This window comes from Bombyx mori, chromosome 1 (assembly GCF_030269925.1).
Source record: "Bombyx mori chromosome 1, ASM3026992v2".
In the NCBI taxonomy this organism is placed as follows: domain Eukaryota; kingdom Metazoa; phylum Arthropoda; class Insecta; order Lepidoptera; family Bombycidae; genus Bombyx; species Bombyx mori.
Window position 1 is genome coordinate 14,336,081 of NC_085107.1, and position 12,686 is coordinate 14,348,766.

At 35.2% G+C, this 12,686-nt stretch overlaps 1 protein-coding gene across 4 annotated transcripts in view; it reads left to right on the forward strand.

Annotated features, from left to right (window-relative positions):
* Positions 1-12,686, forward strand: part of Snf4agamma (SNF4/AMP-activated protein kinase gamma subunit) — a 92,892-nt gene that overhangs the window by 3,098 nt on the left and 77,108 nt on the right. For all 4 annotated transcript variants that reach the window (XM_021352503.3, XM_021352504.3, XM_038021881.2 and 1 more), the window contains exons 2-5: positions 3,236-4,359; positions 4,450-4,720; positions 10,746-10,859; positions 12,163-12,278. In XM_021352503.3, coding sequence (XP_021208178.2) covers positions 3,469-4,359; positions 4,450-4,720; positions 10,746-10,859; positions 12,163-12,278 — 1,392 coding nt within the window. In that variant the 5' untranslated portion in view covers positions 3,236-3,468. The remainder of the gene's footprint in view (positions 1-3,235; positions 4,360-4,449; positions 4,721-10,745; positions 10,860-12,162; positions 12,279-12,686) is intronic.

Below are 12,686 nucleotides of genomic sequence, written 5' to 3' on the forward strand. Positions count from 1 at the left end.
ATGGTTTTAAGATTGTTAAGTTCATGTCGAGTTGCCTCATGAATTTAGGTAAAAAAGAAGAGAGTAAAATTCAGTATCTAGATAAAATTACTATTTCAACTAATAAGACGTGTTAAAACAAAATATTTTCGCGACCTTTGAAATCATCATCGTTAAAATCCTTCGTAACAAATTGCAGATAGTATATGAACCGGTTTATTTGTCCATGAAAAACAGTCGTATGATTAGAGCTGTGAACATTTTACTTTCCTCATGTAATAGTTGAAAGTGTAAACAGTGGTCTCGTGATTCCTTATTGCATGTCTGAAAAGTTTATTACGTCAGTAAAACATATTTTTATATGTATATACGTATTTTCGTTGATTCAGTTTGGTCGTGACTAAATATAGTTTATATCTATGATCGTGTGAATGAGCAAACAAATTACCCTTGCTCTTCTTAACAAGTTCTTAATAAATAATGCAAACCATAAAGTGGGTATTAACGCATTAGTTGATACATACCGGTAGTAAGGAAAGCCAGATAATGGAGTTTCATATCATCGTTCAGTTTTTTTTTTATAATGCTAACGTTTTGGTGCCAGGCTTGGTTATTCAAATTGTTCATGTTTATAAATAAGCAGCAGATTTTTTTTACAATGATTTCTACGCCTTCCATTCCTTCCGACCTTCGAGGCCGTAAGACGTAGACCATTATGTAAATTACGTTTTATTTTTAAATTCGATAGGTACACTAAATTTACCGTTCGTTTGTTCGGTTGTAAGGAATGTTAAATGGTCATGCAGTCGGGACCTATTACGCCATGGTTCACCTAACAACTAGAAAACAACGTCCATTTAATGTTTCCTTAATTGTCTTGTTTCTTAAATACAACGTACAATTGTTTTTAAATACATCAATATAAGATGGAATTTTCCTTAAACATTCATTGCAGCGTAAATAACCAACGCGAACCTCAACTGTATTGTAATGATTACCTAAAAGTGCGTCGCGATTACTTCGAGGAAATTGACAATGATTGAAAGTATAAAAATGTATAATCATTTTAAACACTTTAAATAGGCTATTCATACATTTGTATCATTTTGACCGTAAATTATATGTTCCGATGAATTGTAATATCTGAAATTCTTCCGGTTGGAAACTGTTATCTTAAAGTGATTGTGCCCTAAATAGGTCGCGATAAAGTACCATCATCACCGTAGTAAAGACTGTAGAATCGACGTAATGTAAAAAAATAATTGATTTCACTTTTAATATTAACAATTATCGTATTTTATCGACTGACCTTTCGTTACTATTGTTCAAAAATAACAATCTGATAACGAATTAAGATAATTTCTTGACGTAACGTAACGTAATTTTTCCACTATTCATTAAAGTGGCTGGCTGCGTTCGATATCATTCTATGTACTGAAAATGTAATTGTTTTTTTTTTAGCTTTTTCGTATCTCCTAACATTTCTCATTTATCTCATTCCACCGAAGTATTTATAAATCATTACCGATAAAGTACCATTTATGAATTTATAACAAGGAAGGAAGACTATCGTAATTGTAGTTACATCATGTGTCCTTGTGAATGTATTTAATTCTGCTATTTGACCCGATCGTGATGATGCTGTTCGTTTGTGCTTCTATTAATAAATTTTAAATTAACAGGGACCTTATTTTGATTGTGTGATATTCATACAAATGCAGTATTATAAGTTTTAATATACTTATTTATGTAATAGTGTGTGTGAACATGTTGATTAGTGTAAGAAGCTCAATTATTTTTGAGTTTGATAGTTTGATGAATAACGTATTAACTTTATAGTGTGTATTGTGTACATAACACTTTTTATTTAGCCTTTTTTATATTATAATAGCAAATGAACACTGTGAGATCCATGTGCAATAGTCAGTAAACCATGCCATTAAAACTGTCAACACATTGTTAACAGATTACCAAAAACGAGCACTAGTGCGAACCTCGTGCTATAAAAGTACATTTGACTTTACATATGTTTAGATAAAAGATTCAAACTTTAAATTAGAACGATAAAAGAATGAGTATCATACCTATACAAATAAATGACCTTCTAAATCTTTATAGGCATCACTTGATTGTTAATGTGACGACTGAAAGTTAATTGTTTTTAAATAATATTTATAGTGAAGCTTCATAGTTTTGTTATCTTTATTATATACTAGCTGACCCGGCAAACATTGTTTTGCCATATATAAGATTTCTAGAGAATTTCTAGTGTAGAAAAAAAAAAACTAACTTTTTGTAAGTTTGTAAGGATGTGGTAAATGAGTGAAAGAGGTATGTAGTGCTGTGAACGATGAGGGAATATATAATTAAAATAACAAAACCTCATTCAACCACATAATACTTCATTATAACAAAAAAAATGTCCAAATAAAAAAAATATGTTAGGGGTGGACAACCCTAATCACTTAGGGGTATGAAAAATAGATAGTAGCCGATTCTCAGGCTTACTGAATATGCATAGAAAATTTCATGAGAATCGGTCAAGCGGTTTTGGAGGAGTATGGGAACGAACATTGTGACACGAGAATTTTATATATTAGATTATTATTGGATGTTTTCCTTAAAATAAAACAGTTAATTTTGGCATATAATTTGATATTAATCCTTTCGATTATATAACAAAATTGTTCTACTGATGTCGCAATTGTTGTTTCATGACGAAGTAAAATATTATTTGTAATGGTTGGATGAAAGTAAAAAAAAATGGATTAGGAGGAAATCGCCGGATTTCATCCTACCCCTACGTATGCGCCCGTTCAACCGAGACGGGTCACTCTGCCACCAAATTAAAAAAAACGAGTATAAGATTTCAGTCGAAACACCAGTCTATCTTCTTTACTATTTCATGAATACATGTAGTCTATGTAATATTTTTTAGTACCACGACGGAACCTAGATGCTGTTATGAAATAGGATTGTTCTATAACGGAAAATTGTGCTCTATTGTATTCTCAACTCGACAATTTCAATGGGCCATTTATATTGTATACGTCAACAATCACGTGACCTGATGATTTTAATGTGGTCTAGTTAATCCTATGAGTATAGCGCACCTTGTAACAAATATGTACTGACATGTACTTTTAATTTATATTTCCTTAATGTCCAAGATTACGTGAGAGATTTAAAGAAATATATTTGCTGTAATTTTTAAAGTTAATCAAAATGTGATTGTCAGTATAAATTTTGATTTCAGATTCCAAATATTATGTTTATTGAAAACACTTTGCGATCAAGCCGTACTATGGCGTTTTTTAGATGATGAAAACCGCGGGAGGAACGACGACATCACCTAATTTTATACAAACTTATATACTATAATGTGACTGTGTGATACTTTTTTTAAACGGACTTTAGTGCCTTACGAAACTTACCGCCTAAAAAGTACTTAATAAGTTTGGCTTAGTCAGGAAGGGCACATGTTGTTCAATGGATACCGATAGGAAAAAAGATTTAAAAGTTAAACATAAAAAAAATCGACGTAAAAATGAAAAGAAGGAAAAAATGGAAGCAACCAATACGGATTTAAAATTGGACAATATGTGTAATCAAACCAGCAGGCTGACTGACGGTAATGGTAGTGAGTCGGGGAGCTCTACCGACAGCGAGGACTTAGTCAATGCTATAAACTACAACACCATTACGTCATTAGCAGCGCTCAAGGATATCATACAGGGTGACAATAATGATACACCAGAGACTGATAGTTTCTTCCAACATTATTTTATGAACCATTGTAATAATCTTTCAAGTAGAAATATACCTCCAAACTCACCGTTCCCATATACTGAGCGTCGACGTCTATCTCAATGCCGCGAAGAAGACGAAGAAGACGACAAAAGGGAAAACGATCCGCCTGCACCTATTTTATTTTCTGAGATAGAATTGGGAAAGCCGCATCAGTCTATTTCAGATATTTTGGCCAAAGAACTTAGCTTAAGTGATGGCAGCGAAGTAAAGCGCAGTAACGCGGAGAAAGATAAGTCACCAGATGATTTGTATGACAACGAGGATGATCACGCGCGTTTAAACCGAACTATTATGGGAGCGAAACATAAGTTTCTAGTAACAACGACAGAGCCACCCCTGGCGTCCGTTGAAAGGGCACTACGCTCTCATATACACAATGCTCACACTGTACATTTCGGGACTAAGGGTGCTGAAGAACAGAGACCGAGTATGCGATCTATTTTTACAGGACAGAATCTCCATCGTGATAAAAATTATTTTGATAGTAGCTTGATAGAAATTCGAAGTACGGTCGACGAAATCCCCACGAGCTCCGAAGATATATGGGTTAAGAGAACTGAGGATAAGACGGTAAGCTTGCCTTTTCTAGTGATTTTTTTTTAAATACATTTTTTCATTTCGTACGTTGCATCATAAGAACTGTCTCGTTTCTATTTATAGGATGCTGCGTTAATAAAACAAACAATAATACAAGATACACCAGCTTCGATCACTAATAATGATACAGAAAAACAAAATGAAAAGCCTGAAACAAATGAAACTGAAATGCGTGATTCAAAGACGTCTGATAAGAGCACGGAGAGTGTGCGATCTCGGTCTGGTACTTGGAGTTTTCGTATGACGCCCAAAGAAAAAGATGCTTTGAATAAAATTCAATATCGTCGCGAGAAGGACTTGCGGCGTAGCAGTGATGAAAGGCGACAGAAACGTGGTGAGTAACAGTTATAATTAACATAGTAATAAATACTATATATTCCAATATCCTAATAATATAATCTAGGATGCCACTAGCTTACTAGAATGGAGCGATGTTTGTTACTCATTCACCAAAAAATTCTGGATGGACTTTGAATGTTTCTTCAGAATGTTTGTTTGCCCTTTTTTCCGTTGAAACGAAGCAAGTATACTGAAAAAAACATCTCATACCCACGGAAAACTGCGGGAACACGGGAAGCTGCGGTTGGCAGCTAGTAAGCGTATATATCAGAATAGCACACTGGCTTTATACTGTAATATAGTACAATCGGTGTGGGAGAGGTAGCGCATATGTATGAAGAAAAATATATTTCATAAAATAATATTTCATAGCGGAGCATGACCGGGTTTCAATAGTAATTTATATTTTGACTCGCATTGAAATTTTACGAGTACTCGTCGTTTGTTTGCGGTTTCCTAACCAAAGTATGCCCAAAACTGTGAAATATTATTGAAGCTCGAATTGTGTCTTATGAACGGAGTACGATTAAGTGAAAAAAAATTCCTATTTTGACGAGTGAGAATATTAAAATTGGCTCTCTGACTATTCGCAGTTAGTAAATGTATATTTATTATCGTCGAAGTTGTAGATTGTCTTCAATGTTTGGCAGGAGTGTGGCTACGTTCTCAATTCGAACGCTAGACGCTACTGGCATTGTGCCAACCATCTTGTTCTAGGGTTCGAAAACTTCACAAGTTCTCAATTATATGTTTTGTTTATTATCGTCAATAAGACAATGCTTTTATTTTGATTGATATTTCAAAAGTGATATGCCCATAAATTATGATAATTAACATCAATGTAAGCATATCATAAACGTAATGAGATTAAAATGCGTTTTCCTGTCATTATAATAATACAGATTACTTATTACTTTAATTAAAATAATTCGCTCATTAGCGGCCCAAGTACAAATGTCCTGGGTTGTATCTGCGGTTGCTTATTTTAAGAAATCTGTTCTAATTTTAATCGAACGTAATCTATTTTGGTTATAGACAGATATCTATCTACCCTTGATATCATAAAGTGTGTTATTTATGGAGTGGTTAACCGCTTAAAATAAAGACCTTGTTTTTTAAGCATTCTGCACGCGGGAATTTTCACAACTAAATACACACGTGATGTACTTTGATCTTTAATATTTATTTTTATATCTTTACAGCTTCAGTAAACACCGTGCTAGTCTTATAGAAATACTTTTGGTAACGGTTAATTTAGTTAGTAATTTAATTATAGCACTGTATCACATGATGTGAAATGAATATTTCATAATGATGCAGTGCTCAAGTACTGTGTGACGTCACAATCTTAAAATGAAATTGCAAGTAAGACTGTACGTGAAGTGCCAATACCATATACGTAACATTGTAGGTGAATATGAAATAATAGGGGTTAAAGTATGAAATTGCTGATTTGTACTGAAAAATTGAAATTCGTTTTTTTATTCATTTAACATATTTATTTAATCAAAATATCTACTATTATTATCTATACATTGCTGCCATCTAATAGGAAGATCATTTATGCCTTTGCGATAGAACTCTGGTGATCTAGATTCTACATACTGTGTGAAAGCATTTTCTACTGCCTCCTGGGAATAAAACTTTTTAGGGTCGTTTTCAATTATGCGGCCAAAAAAGTAACGATTTCATGAATTAAAACTTTTTCTAATTTTCCATTTGTTTTGTATTTAGGCATGTTCAGAATAAAAAATGCTTCATCAAAATCAAGGCAATCTCTCATTTATTGATAATATTATTTATTATCCATTAAAATTTTTCATTTTACGCATTTGATAACGCCAACAGGGATGACAATTTAAATAGGAACTTTTTTTAAATCTTAAAAACCGTACTTCTTTTGTTTTTAATAATGTTCTAATATCCAGTTAGATTACCTTTATTATTGTATTATATACTGATCAAATAAAATTGCCGAATTTCAGCACACATTACTGGAAAAATAGCAAACAAGCTAGAATGTGAATTTCGAACAAGTGATACGAATGAGTTTGGGGTAGTTTTTAATGAATATAACTCCTAATTTAATAGTATTTACGAATATATAGTTATAGGACCACGTGCCTGTTGTCATGACAACAAATTTACTGTACTTATAATTACGGTAACATTAAGGCTATGAGAATTAGATCAAATAACTCTCTTTTGACCCCAAATTTGAAAAAGACCCTTTATCACGTAGAAAATTGTCCAAATCACAAAAAAATAGTAGTCCGTTGGAGCAAGGTCTGGCGAATACGGAGGGTGACGAATGGTTTCTAATTGCAGTTCCTGTAGAGTTAAAACGATTTCTCGTATTGAATGAGGGCTCGCGTTATCATGGAGGAATAATAGTGAAGATCGATTCATGAGTCGGGCCTGTTTCACTGCAAGTTTTGCTATCGGAGAAAGCTATAGTGAATATCACCTTGCTGAGACCACCAAACAGTTAGTTATCATTAACTTTTTATTGGTAAGCTTTGCTCTAGGACACTGCTGTGGCGTTTGACCAGGGGTCAGCCATTGCATTTTACACTTACGGTTATCGTAAAGAATCCACTTTTCATCACATTCGATCCAATATTCCTTCATTTCTGTTTCGATTCAACAAGGCAACACAAGTTTCAACACCCGTTTCTTTCTGCAGATCAGTCAAATCATGAGGCACCCATTTTCATTTATTTTTATTTTTATTGATTTGACGCAAATGAGTCAATATTGTTGGTAAGGTAACGTTAAACCATGCCGCTAATTCCTGGGTAGTTTGGCTCGGATCGGCTTTCACCATCTCTTTCAATTCATTTTCACATGTGTGGGCGGTCTTCCACGTGGTTCGTTCTGCAAATCAAAGTTCCATCACAGAAGCGTTTAAACCAAAATTACGGTGCGTTCATTAGCAGCCCCCTCTCCAAATGCAACATTGATATTGCGAGCTCTTTCTGCAGCGTTAGTTCCGCATCGGAACTCGTATTCTAATATCAATCGAATATTCGAAGTATCCATCTTTCTTGTCTAAGCTGAATAAAAAAAACAACTGAAAGTCGATAATCGAATGTTGCACATTTTTTAAAAGCAGAACCTTATAGGTACCATTTGAAAAGAGTTTTACTCAAAAATCTCAAACCATGAAGGTTCTATGTCAATTCGAAGTACCTATTACAATAAAACGGCAATTTCATACATATTTTAACCTCTATTATAAAAAAAAAACATACGCATATTTTTGCCTTGTTGTTCCCAAATTTGAACTTGTATTTGTTTTGTTTTTCGGTGCCTAACATATCTCTAACCTCTTTTATTATATCTTATATTATTATATTATGTCTTATTATTTACCTAACATGTATGTGTATTTTAACGATCGTTGATGGCAAACTGCTATGTAGATCATGACACAGTTACGCAATCTTAATGCAGAATAATTGACGTCTCTATGAATCTAATATGCATTTGTGCATGAAACGCAATTCAAAATGTACAAAAAAAAACATATTACAGTAACTAGCATTATCTTCTAATAAAACATGGAATATAAGGAAGAAAATTTTTTTTTAAATAAATATATTTTTTTTATGGCTTATATGTGTGGACGAGCTCACAGCCCACCTGGTGTTAAGTGGTTACTGGAGCCCATAGACATCTACGACGTAAATGCGCCACCCACCTTGAGATATAAGTTCTAAGGTCTCAAGTATAGTTACAACGGCTGCCCCACCCTTCAAACCGAAACGCATTACTGCTTCACGGCCGAAATAGGCAGGGTGGTGGTACCTACCCGCGCGGACTCACAAAAGGTCATACCACCAGTAAAAAACCAGTATGTGTTTGTTTATTAAAAAAATGTTTAGTAAAACTCTTTTGAGTATAATCCTATAAAATGGACTCGACGTTTTCTGACATTTGAAGTATTAAATGCTACATATAAGTTAGTATGCCTACTGTTTGCGTGATTTAAGTCTGTATCATATGTGAAAATTGTTAACGTGATACCTTTATTACGTATACACTACGTATAATTCATCGTTGAATTTTCTGTAATTTATGCCACACATACAAGAAACAATACAATTGCTTACAAAGCAAGTCCTAAATTTTCTGGAATTCGATGCTAAACAAAAACGTGAAAGCAACCGATCAAGTGCGAGTTAAACTAGCGCTTTGATGGTTTATAGAGTGAGCGCGTTATAAGTTACAGAGTGTTATCATATCTATGTATAGAAATTAGCGATTACGATTGCGGTAGGCAGCGGCTTGGCTCTGCCCCTGGCATTGCTGAAGTCCATGGGCGACGGTAACCACTCACCATCAGGTGGGCCGTATGCTAGTCTGCCTACAAGGCCAATAAATAAAATCCCGTGGTAGATTTAGCGGAGCATTGTTCTTACTGGGGCTAGTGTTAGCAAGTCCTCCAAAGCTGAGCCCCGTGAGCTCACCTACCAAACTGCGCGTAGCTGGAATAGCTCATTATGTTCTCAGTGATAGGGAAAAAATAAGATATTTATTCGATATTTTTTTATTGCTTTAATGGGTAGACGATCTCACAGCCCACCTGGTGTTAAGTGGTTCCTGGAGCCCATAGACATCTACGACGTAAATGCGCCACCCACCTTGAGATATCAGTTCTAAGGTCTCAGTATAGTTACAACGGCTGCCCCGCCCTTCAAACCGAAACGCATTACTGTTTCACGGCAGAAATAGGCAAGGTATCTACACGCGCGGACTCACAAGAGGTCCTACCACCAGTATTTTTTTTATTAATATTCATATTTCTGTAATGACACACTTGCAACGTGGATTGCTACCTAAGGTCCGATGCTCAGACGTTGCGTTGCGTTAACCTTCTTTCTACCGAACCTACATACCTAAAGGTACAAAAGTAGTACTTACAAGCCTTACCCTCTAGGTGTGTGGTCATTCTAAGTTATAGTGCTCCATAGGATTTCTTTAGTGAGAAAATTTGGCTATATGTTTTGATTGAATTGAATGTGAAGCTAGAGTTTAATTAGCATTTCCTTCTGCCGTAGACCTTAGTATTTAGTGCCTATTTTAACTTGATTCCCTACGCGTTTCTGGGATAAATGGATTCTTATCTAATCTTAAGCATCAGACAGATGGACAGGAAAGTGGTCCTACAAATGTTCCGAATTGTATACCTTAATGACTGAATAACTAATAATGAATGTAAGATTGGCTAGTGTTTTGTTTAACAAAAAATTATTCGTAATTATAGTAGCATTTTTCAATTTGTGTAAATTATTTCGTTTTTACAACGCGAATTCATGAATCTTCGGCATGCCCACGTATAATAGGTCATATGATACTAAAATCGGTGAATGCGTTATAACTTTACGACTGTCAATAGATTTTAAAACAATACTATATGAATGTGGCGTTGTTTGTTCGTTCATGAGTATTAATAGATTCATGTGTATTTCCACAATGGACTTTGTATTTAAATTAAATAATTAAATAGTGAATGCTATCAATTTAAGATGAAATTTTAGTATTAAAATTGTTAGTCACTGTCACACACTACTATTTTCGAACTCCGTAAGGTATCATCTATGTATGTAGAGATGTATCCGCTTCTACTGTCATTTTTATTCTGTCTACTGTGATTGAGTAACAAACATCCAAACGTTCCGATTTATGATTTCTTATATTTGTATATAAATTAAAGTATATTGTAAATGAATTGGACCTTAAGCATGCAACGGCATTCAAGTTCATCGGCTCCAATAATCGCTAACACACAGTTATTATGTCTTAATGGATTTAAAGGCCATTGCTACATTTTTCCGCCACACGACCCTTCAATAACGCTAACGATGTCATCGTCTGAAGAACATTTTCTTGTTTCTAACACCAGCAAATTTATCAGAAAGTAAATCGAGATAACTATTTTAGAAAACATTGGGAACGAATGTGTAAAACACGGCTAGAATAATATCTTTAACAAATGTAATTTTGTTCGTTTCCAGATAACCGGCTCGATGCTGCGATCACACGCAGCTCACAGTCAGTAGGCGAACGCAAACGCAGGGGTTCTAACGATGACGGACAACCCCACCCTATGTACCAACAAACGATACATGGTAATTCTCAATTAACTTATTGTTGTTCACCATTCAGATCCACTTGCATCAATCAAACGGCCTTAACACTACGTGCCAAATTAAAGAATGCTCTCTCGCGAACGTTGCGAAGTGTCGCTTACGTGCTGTAGATTTATTTTCGGTCTTAATTTATTATTCATAAATAGAAAAAAACAGTCTAAATTATTTTTTGGGAAGTAATTTAATAGTGTTGATATTCGATGTGTAGGTAGTTGATTTAGTTATGAAACGCGAAACAGATGTTACTGTGAAAGTAAAAGTAGCCGGTAAGGATAAAAGTTGTTTAGGATTGTTGTAAATTGTCATACTCTCTATCGGCGCCATTCGAGGTCAAAGGGTTAATATATTTTGTCATCCTGTCTATATACCTATATCTGCCGTGTATCGTTTTGGTTTTGAAGGGTGGGACAGTCGAAATACAGCAATACTTCCTCGTCGAACCCGTCGATTACGTTGAAGAGTTCGACCAACAAACTAACCCATAGACGCGGCTCACTAAGTTTCTCGCCGGACCTTCGCAGTGGGTCGCGATTCCGATCCGTTGGTAGGCTGCGAAGCACTGCTCTTGCTATGGCTAGTGTTAGCAAATTCTCTCAGGTTGAGCCAGTGAGTTCACTTACCTCTCCGGGCGTAGCTGGAATAGCCTTTAGGCTACCAGCGAATAGGTAGAGGAAAAATAGCCATATTTAAGACTCGTGTCTCTCAATAGGTCATAGGATCCGCATAATATCTATGGGATCTGATAAATATATAAGACAAGGTTTTTACGCGATAGAAACGATAATCGCACACTATAAAGAATTCTGTGATTATTTTCTGAAAAATGTAGAAATAAATAAATACATATGCTGAAATATTTTGAGTAAAAACATATGCGAACTGCGGGGATGTACAACATACAGACAAATGCGCAAAACTTGTTTATAAAGTCAGGCTCGGAACACTGACAGCGACACTCGTGACAGATGATCAACTTGACAGTGACTTTGACGTTTATATTATAATTAGCCATAAACTACATTATGCACATAGTAAGGATAGAACAAGGTCTTTTTGTCACTGAATTAATTATTATATTCGGTTTGAATAGCTCCGGTGGGTTAAATACAATCGAGACTTTCTTCTAGTGGATCATTAAATACGAGTTTTGGGTTATTTAAAATGCGATAGAGATGAGAGAACAGTAGGCTAGACTAAGATGTCAAATCATATTAGGGCTTCAGCAATCCGATGGCCCGTGAGATCCCTTACATTAATAGATTTATTTCTTTCTGTCTTTCAGGCACCTCCGGGGTCAGTCGCAGACCGGCATTGTTCGATATATTTAAATCGAAACCTAAAACCGGAGATGCGAAGAAACAATCATCGATCATGCAACAAGTCAAAGCTGCCGTCCAGGTGTGTAAATTTAATTCTTGAGTTCTACGATGCATCTTCTTGATTGGAATTGGACTATTTAATAGTTGACGGTCACATTTACTGGTGGTAGGATCTTTTGTGAGTCCACGCCGGAAGGTACCACCACCCTGCCTATTTCTGCCGTGAAGCAGTAACGCTTTTCGGTTTGAAGTGTGGGGCAACCGTTGTAACTATACTGAGATCTTAGAACTTATATCTCAAGGTGGGTGGCGCATTTACGTTGTAGATGTCTATTGGCTCCAGTAACCACTTAACACCAGGTGGGCTGTGAGCTCGTCCATCCATCTAATCAATAAAAAAAAAAGAACATTTCTTGAATGAACTTCCGTATTCCCACAGACTGCTCTATAACATATATTTTTTTAAAAAGGTGTTATTACGTACCTA